Source organism: Stomoxys calcitrans, chromosome 5, assembly GCF_963082655.1.
Source record: "Stomoxys calcitrans chromosome 5, idStoCalc2.1, whole genome shotgun sequence".
Taxonomy (NCBI): domain Eukaryota; kingdom Metazoa; phylum Arthropoda; class Insecta; order Diptera; family Muscidae; genus Stomoxys; species Stomoxys calcitrans.
In genome coordinates this window covers 17,120,225-17,133,343 of record NC_081556.1, presented here as the reverse complement: position 1 = coordinate 17,133,343, position 13,119 = coordinate 17,120,225, and the positions used below count along the sequence as shown (strand labels likewise).

The window sequence follows — 13,119 nt, the reverse complement described above, 5'->3', positions numbered from 1 at the left end:
GGACCCATACATGGAGTGAATAGGGATAGAAGTCAGGTCTGGTACTGTCGAGATAGAGCTACACAACGTGTACATACCGCCGGTTGGTAGTTGTGTCCCATTTAATGGCCAGGCTTACAAGCCCGACATAATAAGTGGGCTACTATGTGGCCATAATCGTCTGGTTCTAGGAGACTTTAATGCCCATCACATTTCATGGCATTCTCCCCTAGGTAATGACCAGCGGGGCAATAGCTTTGGCAGAGCAGATTGAAGGCCCCACGTTTTGCACGGTGAATGAGGATGCTAGTGGCCGAGAGGAAATTCCAAGACATCATTAACGCAGCAGCCGCTCTCTTTATACCAGCTGGTCGAATACCCACAGGGACCCCACTAACCCCAGAATCAACGAGCCGAATCTGGAAATAAACAGGGTAGTCAACGAACATTAGCGGCATTTGTCGCTGAAACACTTGGAGTAAAGTAACTTAGCTACCTTAGGGAAGCTGAAGTCTACTGTTGAGTCACTCTCGAATCTTGGTAAAAGGCATGATCTGACCTCAGTCGCTTTTGGCGACTTAACTGTAACTGATCCGAAGAGATGCGCCTGGTCTCTGAACACACTTATATTTCCCGATGTCTGGAAAATGGGCAGAGTGATCCCGCTACTGAAGCCTGGAAAGGACCTGAGTTTGGGGGAGTCGTACAGACCGATGTCCCTTCTCTTACCAGTAGCAAAGACGCTTGAGGAATTACTTCTCCCGAGCCTCGTAGAAGAATTTCCATTCGCCGAGCATCAGCATGAATTTTGAAAACTGCGTAGCACAACAACTGCTTTGCATGCCATCACCGCACACATATGCCGTAGCTTCAATCAGCCCAGGCCATGTGATAGGAGGGTCGTCTTGGCCCTGAACCTATTGAAGGCATTCAACATGGTCTGCCATGCCAAACTATTTGGGGACATTGCCAACACGCTGGGTTACGAATTATTTGTGTGATCGCCAGTCATTTGTGGAATTTAGAGATAAGAAGTCGAAGCACCGTAGAGTGAAACAGGGAGTTCCCCAAGGTGGGGTGATATCTCTGGCACTGTTTAATCTCTACCTATCTTACATTCCCCACACCCCAGATTTGTCAGAAAGCCGCTCTTCGAACTGCGACGGGCTGTCTCCTCAGTTCTCATATGGGCCACCTCCATCAGGAGACAAAGAACCGTACGAAGACAACTACATGCTATCTAAGAAATTCCTTTTGGGCTGTTATCGCAGATACCATCTAAATCATCATCTTATGGATAGGCATCCACCGCTCAGAAGCCTTAAATGGCTCCCTTAGACTAAAACTTTATTGCTTCATCTAAGGTGTTTTCATTGCCCAATCAATAACCTTTTCAGGGTCACAGCTCTTAATGCCAACTTGTTTATCCACCATAAAGGGTATTAACTGCTTTGCTGTTCCCCTTTTGAGCTTTTGCAACACTAGACAAACATGCCAATTTAACTATTTTTCGCACGCCATTCAAAAATTTGCCATCGATATGTTGTTTACAAAACGGCCAATGCGTTTTCCATCCTTCCACAGAGAGCTTTAAAATTGGAAATCTTAATGGCCATACACTCAGAAGTAATTGAGATTTATTCGTGCATAGTTCGAATAGTGAAAATGGAAATATCTCCTGCTTCGAGAATAATTTATGTCGTTAGTAAAGTCTTGGGATTGGCACCATTTTCGGTGAAGAAAAATGATAAAGGAGTTTATGTGGTTCATAAGAGCATAACTTTTGTGGTATATGCTACAACATTGACATCGATTATGGGTATGGCAGCATAAGCTACTCAGAACTTTAAATTCACAATCAATATACTTTGGAGTGGTGAATTTATTTAAAATTCACAAGTTTAGTAAGGAGTGAAATACCAAAATGACTATCAAGATTTGATATGAAGTATTTTATTACCCATCTGGAAGCCTCTGCCAAATTTCAACAAAATCGGTTCAGATTTACATAAAACTCCCACATAAAGATAGTGGCCGAAGTTGAATTATTGGGCTGTAGTTTCTATAGATTGATAATTATATAGCCAAATCCAACACCGATTTTTATATTTAAGTTTAAGTTTAAGTTTATTAGAGGCTTTCAAATGAGTAATACATCATTCCATACCATATTTATTGCAAATCCGTTGAAAATGTAGCAACTACGCCCTTAAAAGTGTAAATCGGGCGAATTACATATATAGAAGCTATATAAATATCTGAACCGATTTTTACCAAAATTGATAGCGTTTGTCTATGGGCTAAACGTGATATCGTATATGCCAATTTTCGTGAAGATTGGATAACAAATGTGATCTCCACCTTAGATACAAACAAGTAAAAGCGTGCTAAGTTCGGCCGGACCGAATCTTATATACCCTCCACCATGGATCGCATTTGTCAAGTTTTTTTTAATTACTTTTTCAAATATATATGAGCTATATCAAGTTATTGACCGAAATTGACCGTACTTGTCATGTCGTACAAGTCATAGAAAAATATCACCACGAGAATTTCAGGCAAATTGAGTAATAATTGCGCCCTCAAAAGGCTCAGAAAATCAAAATGGAATATCGGTTTATATGGCAGCTATAACAGGTTATGAACAGATTTAGATCATACTTGGCACAGTTGTTAAAATTCATAACAAAAAACCTCATGCATAATTTCAACCAAATTGGAGTACAATTGCGCCCTCTAGAGGCTCAGACCTCTTGAGCCTCTAGAGGAGATCGGTTTATTTGGCAGCTATATCAGGATATGGACTGATTTAGACAATATTTAGCATAGTTGTTGGAAGTCATACCAAAACAAAATGTGTAAAATTTCAACCAGATTGGACTACAATTGCGCCCTCTATAGGCTCAAAAACTCTAATCGGGAGATCGGTTTTTATGGCGGCTATATCAGGTTACAGACAGATTGAGATGATACTTGGCACGATTGTTGGAAGTCATACCAAAACAAAATGTGTAAAATTTTAACCAGATTGGATTACAATTGCGCCCTCTATAGGCTCAAAAACTCTAATCGGGAGATCGGTTTATATGGCGGCGATATCAGGTTATAGACAGATTGAGATGATACTTGGCACAATTGTTGGAAGTCATACCAAAACGAAATATGCAAAATTTCAACCAGATCGGATTACAATTGCGCCCTCTATAGGCTCAAAAACTCTAATCGGGAGATCGGTTTATATGGCGGCTATATCAGGTTATAGACAGATTGAGATCATACTTGGTACAATTGTTGGAAGTCATACCAACACGTAATAAGCAAAATTTCAATCAAATTGGATGACAATCGCGCCCTCTAGAGGCTCAGAGAACTCTAATCGGGAGATCGGTTTATATGGCAGCTATATCAGGTTATAAAATGATTTAGACCATACTTAGCACAGTTGTTGGAAGTCATAAAACAACGACATATGCAAAATTTTAAACAAATTGAATAACAAATGCGCTCTCCAGAGGCTCAAGAAGTCTAATCGGGAGATCGGTTTATATGGCAGCTAAATCAGGATATGGACTGATTTAGACCAAACTTGACGCAGCTGGTGGAAGTCATACCAAAACGATATGTGCAAAATTTCAGCCAAATCGGATAAGAATTGCGCCCTCTAGAGGCTCAAGAAGTCAAGACCCAAGATCGGTTTATATGGCAGCTATCTCAAAACACGGACCTATGTGGCCCATTTACAATCCCAACCGACCTATACTAATATTTGTGCAAAATTTCAAGAGCACAGCTTTACTCTTTCGAAAGTTAGTGGGCCATGGCGACTTAAAATGTCATAACGATCAAGAATTTATATACTTTATGGGATCTTAGACGAATATTTCGAGGTGTTACAAACGGAATGACGAATTTAGTATACCCCCATCCCATGGTGGAGGGTATAGAAAACGACAGACTATCAGCACGATATGCGGACAGACGGACATGGCTAAGCCGAATCAGCAGGAATTTCTGAGTTCAACTACACATTTGATCACAGCCAAAGAAGGGGTGAAAGGTACAGTTTGTGCTTTTTGTAATAAATTATATATGAATTTATTCTTAGTTTACTCAATCATGTACTCAACTAAATTTCATAGAAAGCACTACATCCAAGTTTGGACGTTGTGGCGGCACGGGTTATTGTTAACCGATCGCCATAATATTTCGAATTTTGCTTATTGGTATCAAAAGGAAAAAAATAGAGGTCTTCCTTAACAAGAAAAAAAAAACTTTTTACTTGGGACACTCTAATGTATTGGGTTGCCCAAAAAGTAATTGCGGATTCTTTAAAAGAAAGTAAACGCATTTTTATTAAAACTTAGAATGAAAATTAATCAAATATACTTTTTTTACACTTTTTTTCTAAAGCAAGCTAAAAGTAACAGCTGATAACTGACAGAAGAAAGAATGCAATTACAGAGTCACAAGCTGTGAAAAAATTTGTCAACGCCGACTATATGAAAAATCCGCAATTACTTTTTGGGCAACCCAATATATACTTTACTGGGTCTAAGACCAAAATTGCAATGTGCTACAAATGGAATGATGAAATTATTACACCCCCATCCTATGGTGGAGGGTATTAAAATTATAAGGCATATTAGCAATAAACCGACCGAGAATAAGAATGCAGCCGGAGCTGATGGGTTGCCGCAGGCGACCAGGCATACATATCACCTTGTTCTAATAATCTGACTAGATTAACGCGTTTTGCGTACGTTATCAGCAAAAAAGTGTGGCAGATTGGCAAAATGAATGCTAAGTCTTCGGTCACCAAATGTTTGCTACCGAAATTTCTGCTTGAGGTGCATACTGGGCCTTGGCTTGAAAGGTTAAATCAAGCAGACACTGAATTTTGACATCTTTCACATGAGGTGTCAGCGACCTTCTTCAATATGCTATCCTCAAAATAAAAGGAACAACAGCAATTTAAAAATCATATTAAACATATTCTATACATATTTTATAAAATGTCTTAAACTTCCTTTTCAGTTTTTCTGACATATCGTGGTCTCCTATTCGATGCACATTCAAAAATCCCGCTAAGGTAGGTAGTTTTATCATATTTTATATTTATTTTTATTGCTTAAGCCTACAAGAACTCCTTTTTCTCTTATTTAATGTTTGAATCACCTTTAAAAAGACAATCCTTTCGCTCCAAATCTGTAACCTCAAAAGCCGTCACCACCTTAGATGTCTCCGTCATAGTAATGGCCGTTACCGCTGGTGTGCTCTGTGGAGTTATGGGCTATAATCCTACCAAGGAGTTAAATAATCGCCTGCAAAAGGTAAGCTTGCTTTAGAATTGTATCAATTGGAATCAAAATCTAGTTAAATCAATTCGATTTCTACTATAGGTGGATGCATCTGTAGAAGGATACAAAAAACGAGAAACATTGAAGTCTGTTATTCTACTTTGTCTGCCCATGATGGCCATAAGTATTTTGATGTGTAAGTACAAGAGAGGACTTGTAGAGGAGATTTATTATATGTAAATGTTGGTTACGGGAAAAGCTTTTGGCAAAAGATGCAATCCCAGTAGTGGAATTCGTCCACGCTACCAGAAAAGTTGCATATAAACATTCGTCTTTTGGGAGTCAGTACCCGAATAAAAGGTTAATCACTGCATAAATGGTTAATCACTGAAGCACTAAGGCTCCAAGTAAGGAAATGGAACATAGGTTAACAAAAATGTTTCAAACTAAGGTTTCTTTAGATGTTATAAGGGACACAATAAAGGAAGTAAACCAGGAGGCTGGGATTCTGGCTGGTATGTATGCTCACCACAATATGAGACAACAAGATGCACGATTCGAATGAGATTTACATTTGATATTGAAGAGTAGATAATGTGATGTGATTGATGTTCTCAAACGACCACAATCGGATCATATTTACATACAGCTGCCATATACCGATCTCCCGGTTTGAGGTCTTCAGTCAACAAAAGCCGCATTTATTATCCAACTAGCATCCCGGTGGTCTGCGTCGCTGTCCCCGTTTTTGATTGCCCTTTTTTTGTATAGGACTTTAAAAAACCTAGGTAGTCACTCGATTTAAAAGTTTATGAAGTTTTGTAATAATTGTGTATAAAATTTCAGTATTCTGTCCCGTTCCATTTTGTATGTTGTAGTACCTAAATGTACGATTTTGAAAACAAATCTTCTGTATAGTCAAGGTGTAGCTGTATCCCAATTTTGAGAGCTTAAGATCACTCTGTAAAGAAATTTTCATTGTGTAAATTTGAGTACCTAAACATACGAATTAAAAAATATCTTCTAGTCGCCCAATATGTTCCTTCCAGCTACCAATTACACAACAATTAGTAAGTTTTCTTCAACCTGACATGTTTTTGTCAAGACTGGGAAAATGTTTGTCAAATTGCTTAATTTTATCAGCCATTGTTCGCTGTAGACGAAGATAAGCTATTCCGTACTAGTTTGCACTTTTTGGTACAACAATGTACTAATTTTGAATGGATCATTTAATCCACCATTATATATTTCCTTCTTGTACCTACATGCCAAATTTCAGCTCCATCTGTAAAGAAAGTACCAAATGGTACCAAAATGTACGAGTGGTAAATAGAGTATTTAGTCATCCATCTTTTCTTGAATGCCAAATTTCAGACCTCTAGCTGCATCTGTAAAGAATGTACCAATTGGTACCGATTTTGGTACCAAAATTTATGAACTTTTAATTGATCTTTTAGTCGCTTACCATATATTTCATAGTTGTATCTACATGCCATATTTCAGACCTCTAGCTCCACCTGAACGGAATGTACCAAATGGTACATTTTGGTACTTTTGGTACTATTTGAACATAAAGTGCCAAATGGTACCAAAATGTACGAACTGGTAATAGAACATTTGGTCACCCATCATATTTTTCTTAGTTGAATCTACATGCCAAATTTCAGACCTCAAACTCCATCTGAACAGAATGTACAAAATGATAGCAATTTTGGTAACAAAATGTATGCATTTTGAATTCAGACCTCTGGCTCCATCTGCACAGAAAGTACCAAATGGTACCGATTTTGGTACCAAAATGTATGAATTTTTAATAGATCTTTTAGTCACCTATCATACATTTCGTAGTCGTACCTACATACCAAATTTCAGACCTCAAACACCATCTGAACAGAAAGTACCAAATGATTCCAATTTTGGTACCAAAATGTACGAATTTTGAACAGATCCATATTTTATTTCTTAGTTCAGCCTGCATGCCAAATTTCGGATCTCTAGCTTCATCTATAAAGAAAGTACCAAATTGTACCAATTTTGGTACCGAATTGTGAAAAAATTATTTAGTCACCCATCATATATTTCTAAGTTTTACCTACATGTCAAATTTCAGACCTCTGACTCCATCTGCGCAGAAAGTACCAAATGGTACCAATTTTGTTACCAAGTTTTTACGAATTTTGAATTTTTAGTCATTTAGTCATTCATCGTATATTTCCTAGTTGTACCTACATGCCAAATTTCAGACCTCTAGCTCCATCTCTATTTCTATTTTTTCTTTTCAGTTCTTTCTTTCTTTTCTAGTTCTATTTTTTCTTTTCACTCTCATCCTTTTGCAGGAGGTGTCTTTTAAGTCCAATTTCTAAATTCTACTCCTATCCATTAGCCTATTTTTAACTTTTTGGTACTTTTTTTAGCACCTAAATGTACACATTTCCAAAAAACTCTTATAGTCACCTAAATAAGGTTGCCGTAATGTACCTAAGATTCAAAATTCAGAGCTCTAGTTCAATTTACAAAGAAAGTACCAAATAGTACTAATTCCGTAAACGTACTATTTCTCCCACTTCCGGTGCGATTTTCCAAAATTTGTTTCACCAAACCTTATTTTTTCGAGACGCTCTTTAATTTTGAGCCCAAGAACATAATTTTAGCAAGTATGTACAATTTCGTACTTTTTAGTACTTAAACGTACGAATATCACCAAATCCAGCCAAATGAACCGATTCTCCCGAGGCAAACTTCGACACCTCTGTGGGGAGAAGCTTTCACATGGCATAGTAATTTACAAAGTCACCAGCATTTAGAGAAAATAACTTTAGCTGAAAACTTTTTATGATGTTCTCGCCAGGATTAGAACACAAGCTTTCATCTTCATAGACGGACATGCTAAGCTCAGCGTTACGGTGTCCTCCGAACGGGTATTTAATTGCCTGAAACTTCAACCCACATTTTCAAACAATAGTTCTTAATGGGAACTTAAGGGAATAAGACCCTCGGTAGCGGTGTTGTTGATGGCAGGGGTCATGGGTTCGATTCTCAAAGTTGCTAACTGTAATGGACTGCAACTAATATCCAAATGGAGGCACATATTAGCTCATTACATTTAAAAGATATTTAATATAACCCGCAGGTGGCATCACGGGCAGGTGAGACACCGCGGTTGAGAGTAAGTTGGGAAAAAAAGATGAGCCTGAATTATATTATTCATTACGCCATCCATATGTTCTACATACCAAAAGTATTTCTAAAGAATCATTAAGGTACAGAGGGGAACTTCTCTCATTTTGAGAGAGGGAGATGGTTCCCGATTCATTTTTAAATATTTAATAACATGTTCACCTTGTTTTGGTTTTTTTTTGTAGTTTTCGATGTTTGGACTTGGTTTAGTTTCGCTCAAAAGGAAAATCCAGCAGGTGAAAATACTGGTACGTATTAATTATCTTAATACCACTTCACCTGCCTAGTTCAGATCACTTCCACACCTCCGTATTCCAGATCTTAATGCTCTCTGGTATATACCCTTCTATGGCTTGTATTATATTCTAACCTGTCTACATGTCAGTTTTGCCAATACGGCCTTGGGCCTGGGACGACGATTTAAAAACTTAAATGTCACATTGAAAATGTCCTTTTTGAAGGAGACCAAAATACAAAATGTGGCCAGAATTACACCGGTTATACCCATTAAGAACAATGAGCCAGCATTACAAGTGAGTTTTACAAAATTGGCAACAGCAACCCAGGGCGCAACAGGTGAGTAAAGCAAATGAAATATTAACAAATTTATACAGGTTTAGTGATCTATCTGTCCTTTGGTTTTTTAGATAAGAATAAGTCTGGTTTATTAAAGCTTCTAGCAGAATGTCATGATTCTTTGGGCAAATGTGTTGAGCTAGTCTCCAGGTAGGTTTTATTATCCCTTATTGCAAAGCATGGCGGAACAATTAAAGGTGGTCTCATTTGTGCAACAACCACAAATCATGTGGTGCAATCCGCCATCTTGTCCTCAAGCTCATCGAGGCAAATGTCGTCACACACAAAGAAATTTGGGTGCGTGTGTGTATACATGTGTGTACATAGGCAGAGAATATGCGAGAAATGTTATAACAATAAAGAGAAGTCAAACAAAACTCTAACATCTTAATACCGTTAAACCTGGCCGGCTGTTAACAGCTGTTTGCGTGAGACCACCTTTTTCAAACCGACTTGATTGCAAAGATGGCAAATTGAAAAGTTTTCATTATATTCAGCTCCTATGGCATGGCTGTCTTGTTTATACTACTCTCCTGCTTTCTACATCTGGTGGCCACCTCATACTTCCTTTTCATGGAGCTGTTAAGCAAGAAAACCAGCGGTTTCATGTGGCTACAGATTCTATGGATAACATTTCATGCATCACGTTTGTTAATGGTAGTGGAACCCTGTCATCGTATAAGTGCAGAATCAAGTCGAACTATACACATAATTTGTGAAATTGAGAGATCTGTACATGATTCGATATTGGCTGAAGAGGTATGATATGGGGAATCAAATATTTAGTTAATCGTCATATTAAGGGGCTCTCTATAGAAGCTTATGTCCTTTGTCGACATCAAAAAGTGGAACGGCCCTAGCACATTAAGGATGTCAAAATGTTACGATTGTTACACAAATAAGAGCAAACATAAACAAAAAGAAAGAACTGTCAAAAAATTATAAAAATTGTATGTCGACTGATCGTTTTCCGCAAATTTAAGTCCTGGTTATACTCTCGTAAACATAACGTAAACGTAGGAAAACGTGTCAGCTGTTTTGGCTTTTTAATACACATACAAATGATTACCGAACGTCTGTCAATCGAAACCGGACAATAGAATTCAGTAAAAACAAAATTTTAAGTTTGAACAAATTTAAAAAACAAAAATTTACATTTAGAAAATCGCTTTTCTACTATTCTATGATTTTTCTGGGGAATTTATCATAATTTATTGTAAAAGTTTAGGTTTACGTGGAATGGCTAGCCCACCATGAAAAGGTGAGTTCACTCGGTGGTCAGTCTGACTTGTTATGACAAGAAAATGAAAAAATCAAAAATATGTGATAAAAAGAAATTCCAAGAAAAGAGTCGGGGTTAAGCCCCAATACGGAGCTGTTGTATGCGCTAATCCATGTTAGCACTATGTTGGAAGCTGGAGTCTATTCATGGATTCCACACACTCCGCCAAGAAATTCGACCTCACTGCCTTAGAACCCACGGCCTTCAGGGCCGCCATTTATGTATACTGATCTCGAAAACTTTGAATCCCTTCTCTTAATTCGCTTTGCGGCTATCGTTATGGCACAGAGCTCTGCCCTAAAGAACATACACGCAGTCTCACCGGCGTACCGATATTTTGTGTGTCGGAGTATGGACCAAATCCAGTCCTTGTCTCCATCTTGGAGCTATCTATAAAGACCGAGGTATCATTCTCTTCAAACACACAGGGTTCGCCTCTCATTCCTCCCACCCGGAAAAACGAATTCCGGTAATACCTCACCCTTGAGGCATTCCCTATATCGCCCGCCTTCTGCCTACATTATCTCCCAATCCCATGGCAGCCGGTTGTACGTACCGGATTGAACCGATGGATTCCTTCATCGGCAAAGGGCTGCCGCCTCAGTAAACAATCTACGTGGACTTCGGACCGCGTTAATAATCCTTTCACGTAGCATACATTCACACAGGGAGTAACTCAGTTGGACACCCGTGGGGTTCGGGGCGGTGATTGGCAATGTAAATGCCCTCTCAATATTTATGAAAGCCGCCATCGCGTACTCTAGTTGGAGAGACGTCTCGACTTCTCTCATCACTTCGTGGAGGGCCAACTCCTCCGACCTGCCCTTGAGGTATGCCTGAAGTTTTCCGACGTCAGATCCTCCCTCACCTTCAAATCTGCTTGTAACACCTCGAAATATGCGTCTAAGTCCCCGTAAAGTATGTATTCTTGATCGTCATAACATTTTAAGTCGATCTAGCCATGTCCGTCCGTCTGTCGAAACTTTCGAAGGAGTAAAGGTAAACGCTTAAAATTTTGCACAAATACTTTATATTAGTGTAGGTCGGTTGGGATTGTAAATGGGCGAAATCGGTCCATGTTTTGGTATAGCTGTCACATAAACCGATCTTGGGTTTTGACTTCTTGAGCCTCTAGGGGCGCAATACTCGTTCGATTTGACTGAAAATTAGCAAGAGGTGTTTTGGTATGGTCTAAATCAGTCCATAATCTGATACAGCCGCTATAAAAACCGATTTTGGATCTTGACTTCTTAAGCCACTAGCCACTATGACTTTCAACAACTGTGCTTAGTACGACGCAAATAGGTATATTACCTGATATAGCTGCCATATAAACCGATCTGGGATCTTGACTTCTTCGGCCGCTAGAGGGCGCAATTATCACCAGATTTGGCTGAAATTTTGCATGAGGTATTTTGTTATAACCTTCAACAACTGTTATTAGTACGACGCAAATCGGTATATAACCTGATATAGCTGCCATATAAACCGATCCGAGATCGGGACTTCTTGAGCGTCTAGAGGGCCCAATTCTCATCCGATTTGGCAGAAATTTTGTACAATGACTTCTCCCATAACCTTCAATATACTTGTCTAATATGTTCTGAATCAATCTATAGCTTGATACCGATTTTGCTTCTTGAGTCCCTACAAGGCGCATTTCTTTTCCGAATGCACTGAAATATTTCACAATAACTTCAACAATGTTCAGCATTAAATTCATTTATGGTCCGAATCGGACTATAACTTGATATGGCTCCAATAGCATAACAGTTCTTATTCATTATTCTTTGTTTGCCTAACAAGAGATACCGTGCAAAGAACTCGACAAATGCTATGCATGGTGGAGGGTATAAAAGATTCGGCCCGGCCGAACTTAACACGCTTTTACTTGTTTATTAAATAAATTGTGTTGTTTATAATGTCAAATGCTAGGTTTGGTAAGAAGCATAATTGCCTCTCTACATTTACGATACATTTATTCTAGATTTACGGTACATTTGCGAGAGCACAACCACGCCTTTATTGATCGAATCCTGGAGAGAACATTTTTTTTGATAATTTTCAAAATTGTCTACAATCTTATTGCAGGTAAAAAAATTCTGGCAACAACAACTGGTTTTTAAAGACCGATTTTCTGCCTGTGGGTTGGTTATGGTGGATCGTAGTCTCCTAACATCGGTAGGCTATTGTGGGCACAATTGAACTCATACAATAATATAAATATTTTATTTCAATTTTGTTTCTTCTTAAGATTTTTTCTGCTATAGCAACATATTTGGTCATTATTATACAATTCCAGAAAAGTGATGGATAAAGTTAAAAGGCAATGTGCAATTCAAACATTTTGTTAACCAGTTATTATAAAAATTGTGAATAAAAATGAATGTGTCTTCAAATGATGGATATCGTCTAACATTTCTGGATGCCTTTAACAAAGGATTAAGGATACAAATTGCCACGCTCTTAGAGCTATATCAGTCTATACACCGATTCGAACTAAACTTTGTTGGGATATTGGAGACCGTAGTAGATGTCATTGTATAAAATTTCAGCCAGATCGGATAAGAATTGAGCTCTCTGGAGGGTCAATAAGTAAAATCAGGAGATCGGTTTATATGGGAGCTATATCAGGTTATGAATCGATTTAGACTGTAGTTGGCATAGTTATTTTAGGTTAGGTTAGGTTGAAAAGAGGGTGCAGTTATTAATCCATCCCATGCCACTATGGACATACACCTAAGCCAGTAATGGGCTTGTTGTGCGCTCTATAAGCTATAAGGTAACCTCTAAAAAGAAAATTTTAAG

The 13,119-nt window shown here is 38.3% G+C and overlaps 1 protein-coding gene across 1 annotated transcript; it reads left to right on the top strand.

Moving 5' to 3' along the window:
* Positions 1 to 703: 703 nt before the first annotated feature.
* On the top strand, positions 704 to 12,656 carry LOC106088199 (gustatory receptor for sugar taste 43a). Its single transcript, XM_013253601.2, has 10 exons — positions 704 to 1,798; positions 5,014 to 5,068; positions 5,165 to 5,309; positions 5,379 to 5,472; positions 8,639 to 8,701; positions 8,772 to 9,029; positions 9,101 to 9,179; positions 9,527 to 9,788; positions 12,403 to 12,492; positions 12,566 to 12,656. The coding sequence occupies exons 1-10, from the start codon at positions 1,588 to 1,590 to the stop codon at positions 12,626 to 12,628; spliced, it is 1,320 nt and encodes a 439-aa protein (XP_013109055.2). The 5' UTR covers positions 704 to 1,587; the 3' UTR covers positions 12,629 to 12,656.
* The last annotated feature ends 463 nt before the right edge of the window (positions 12,657 to 13,119 follow it).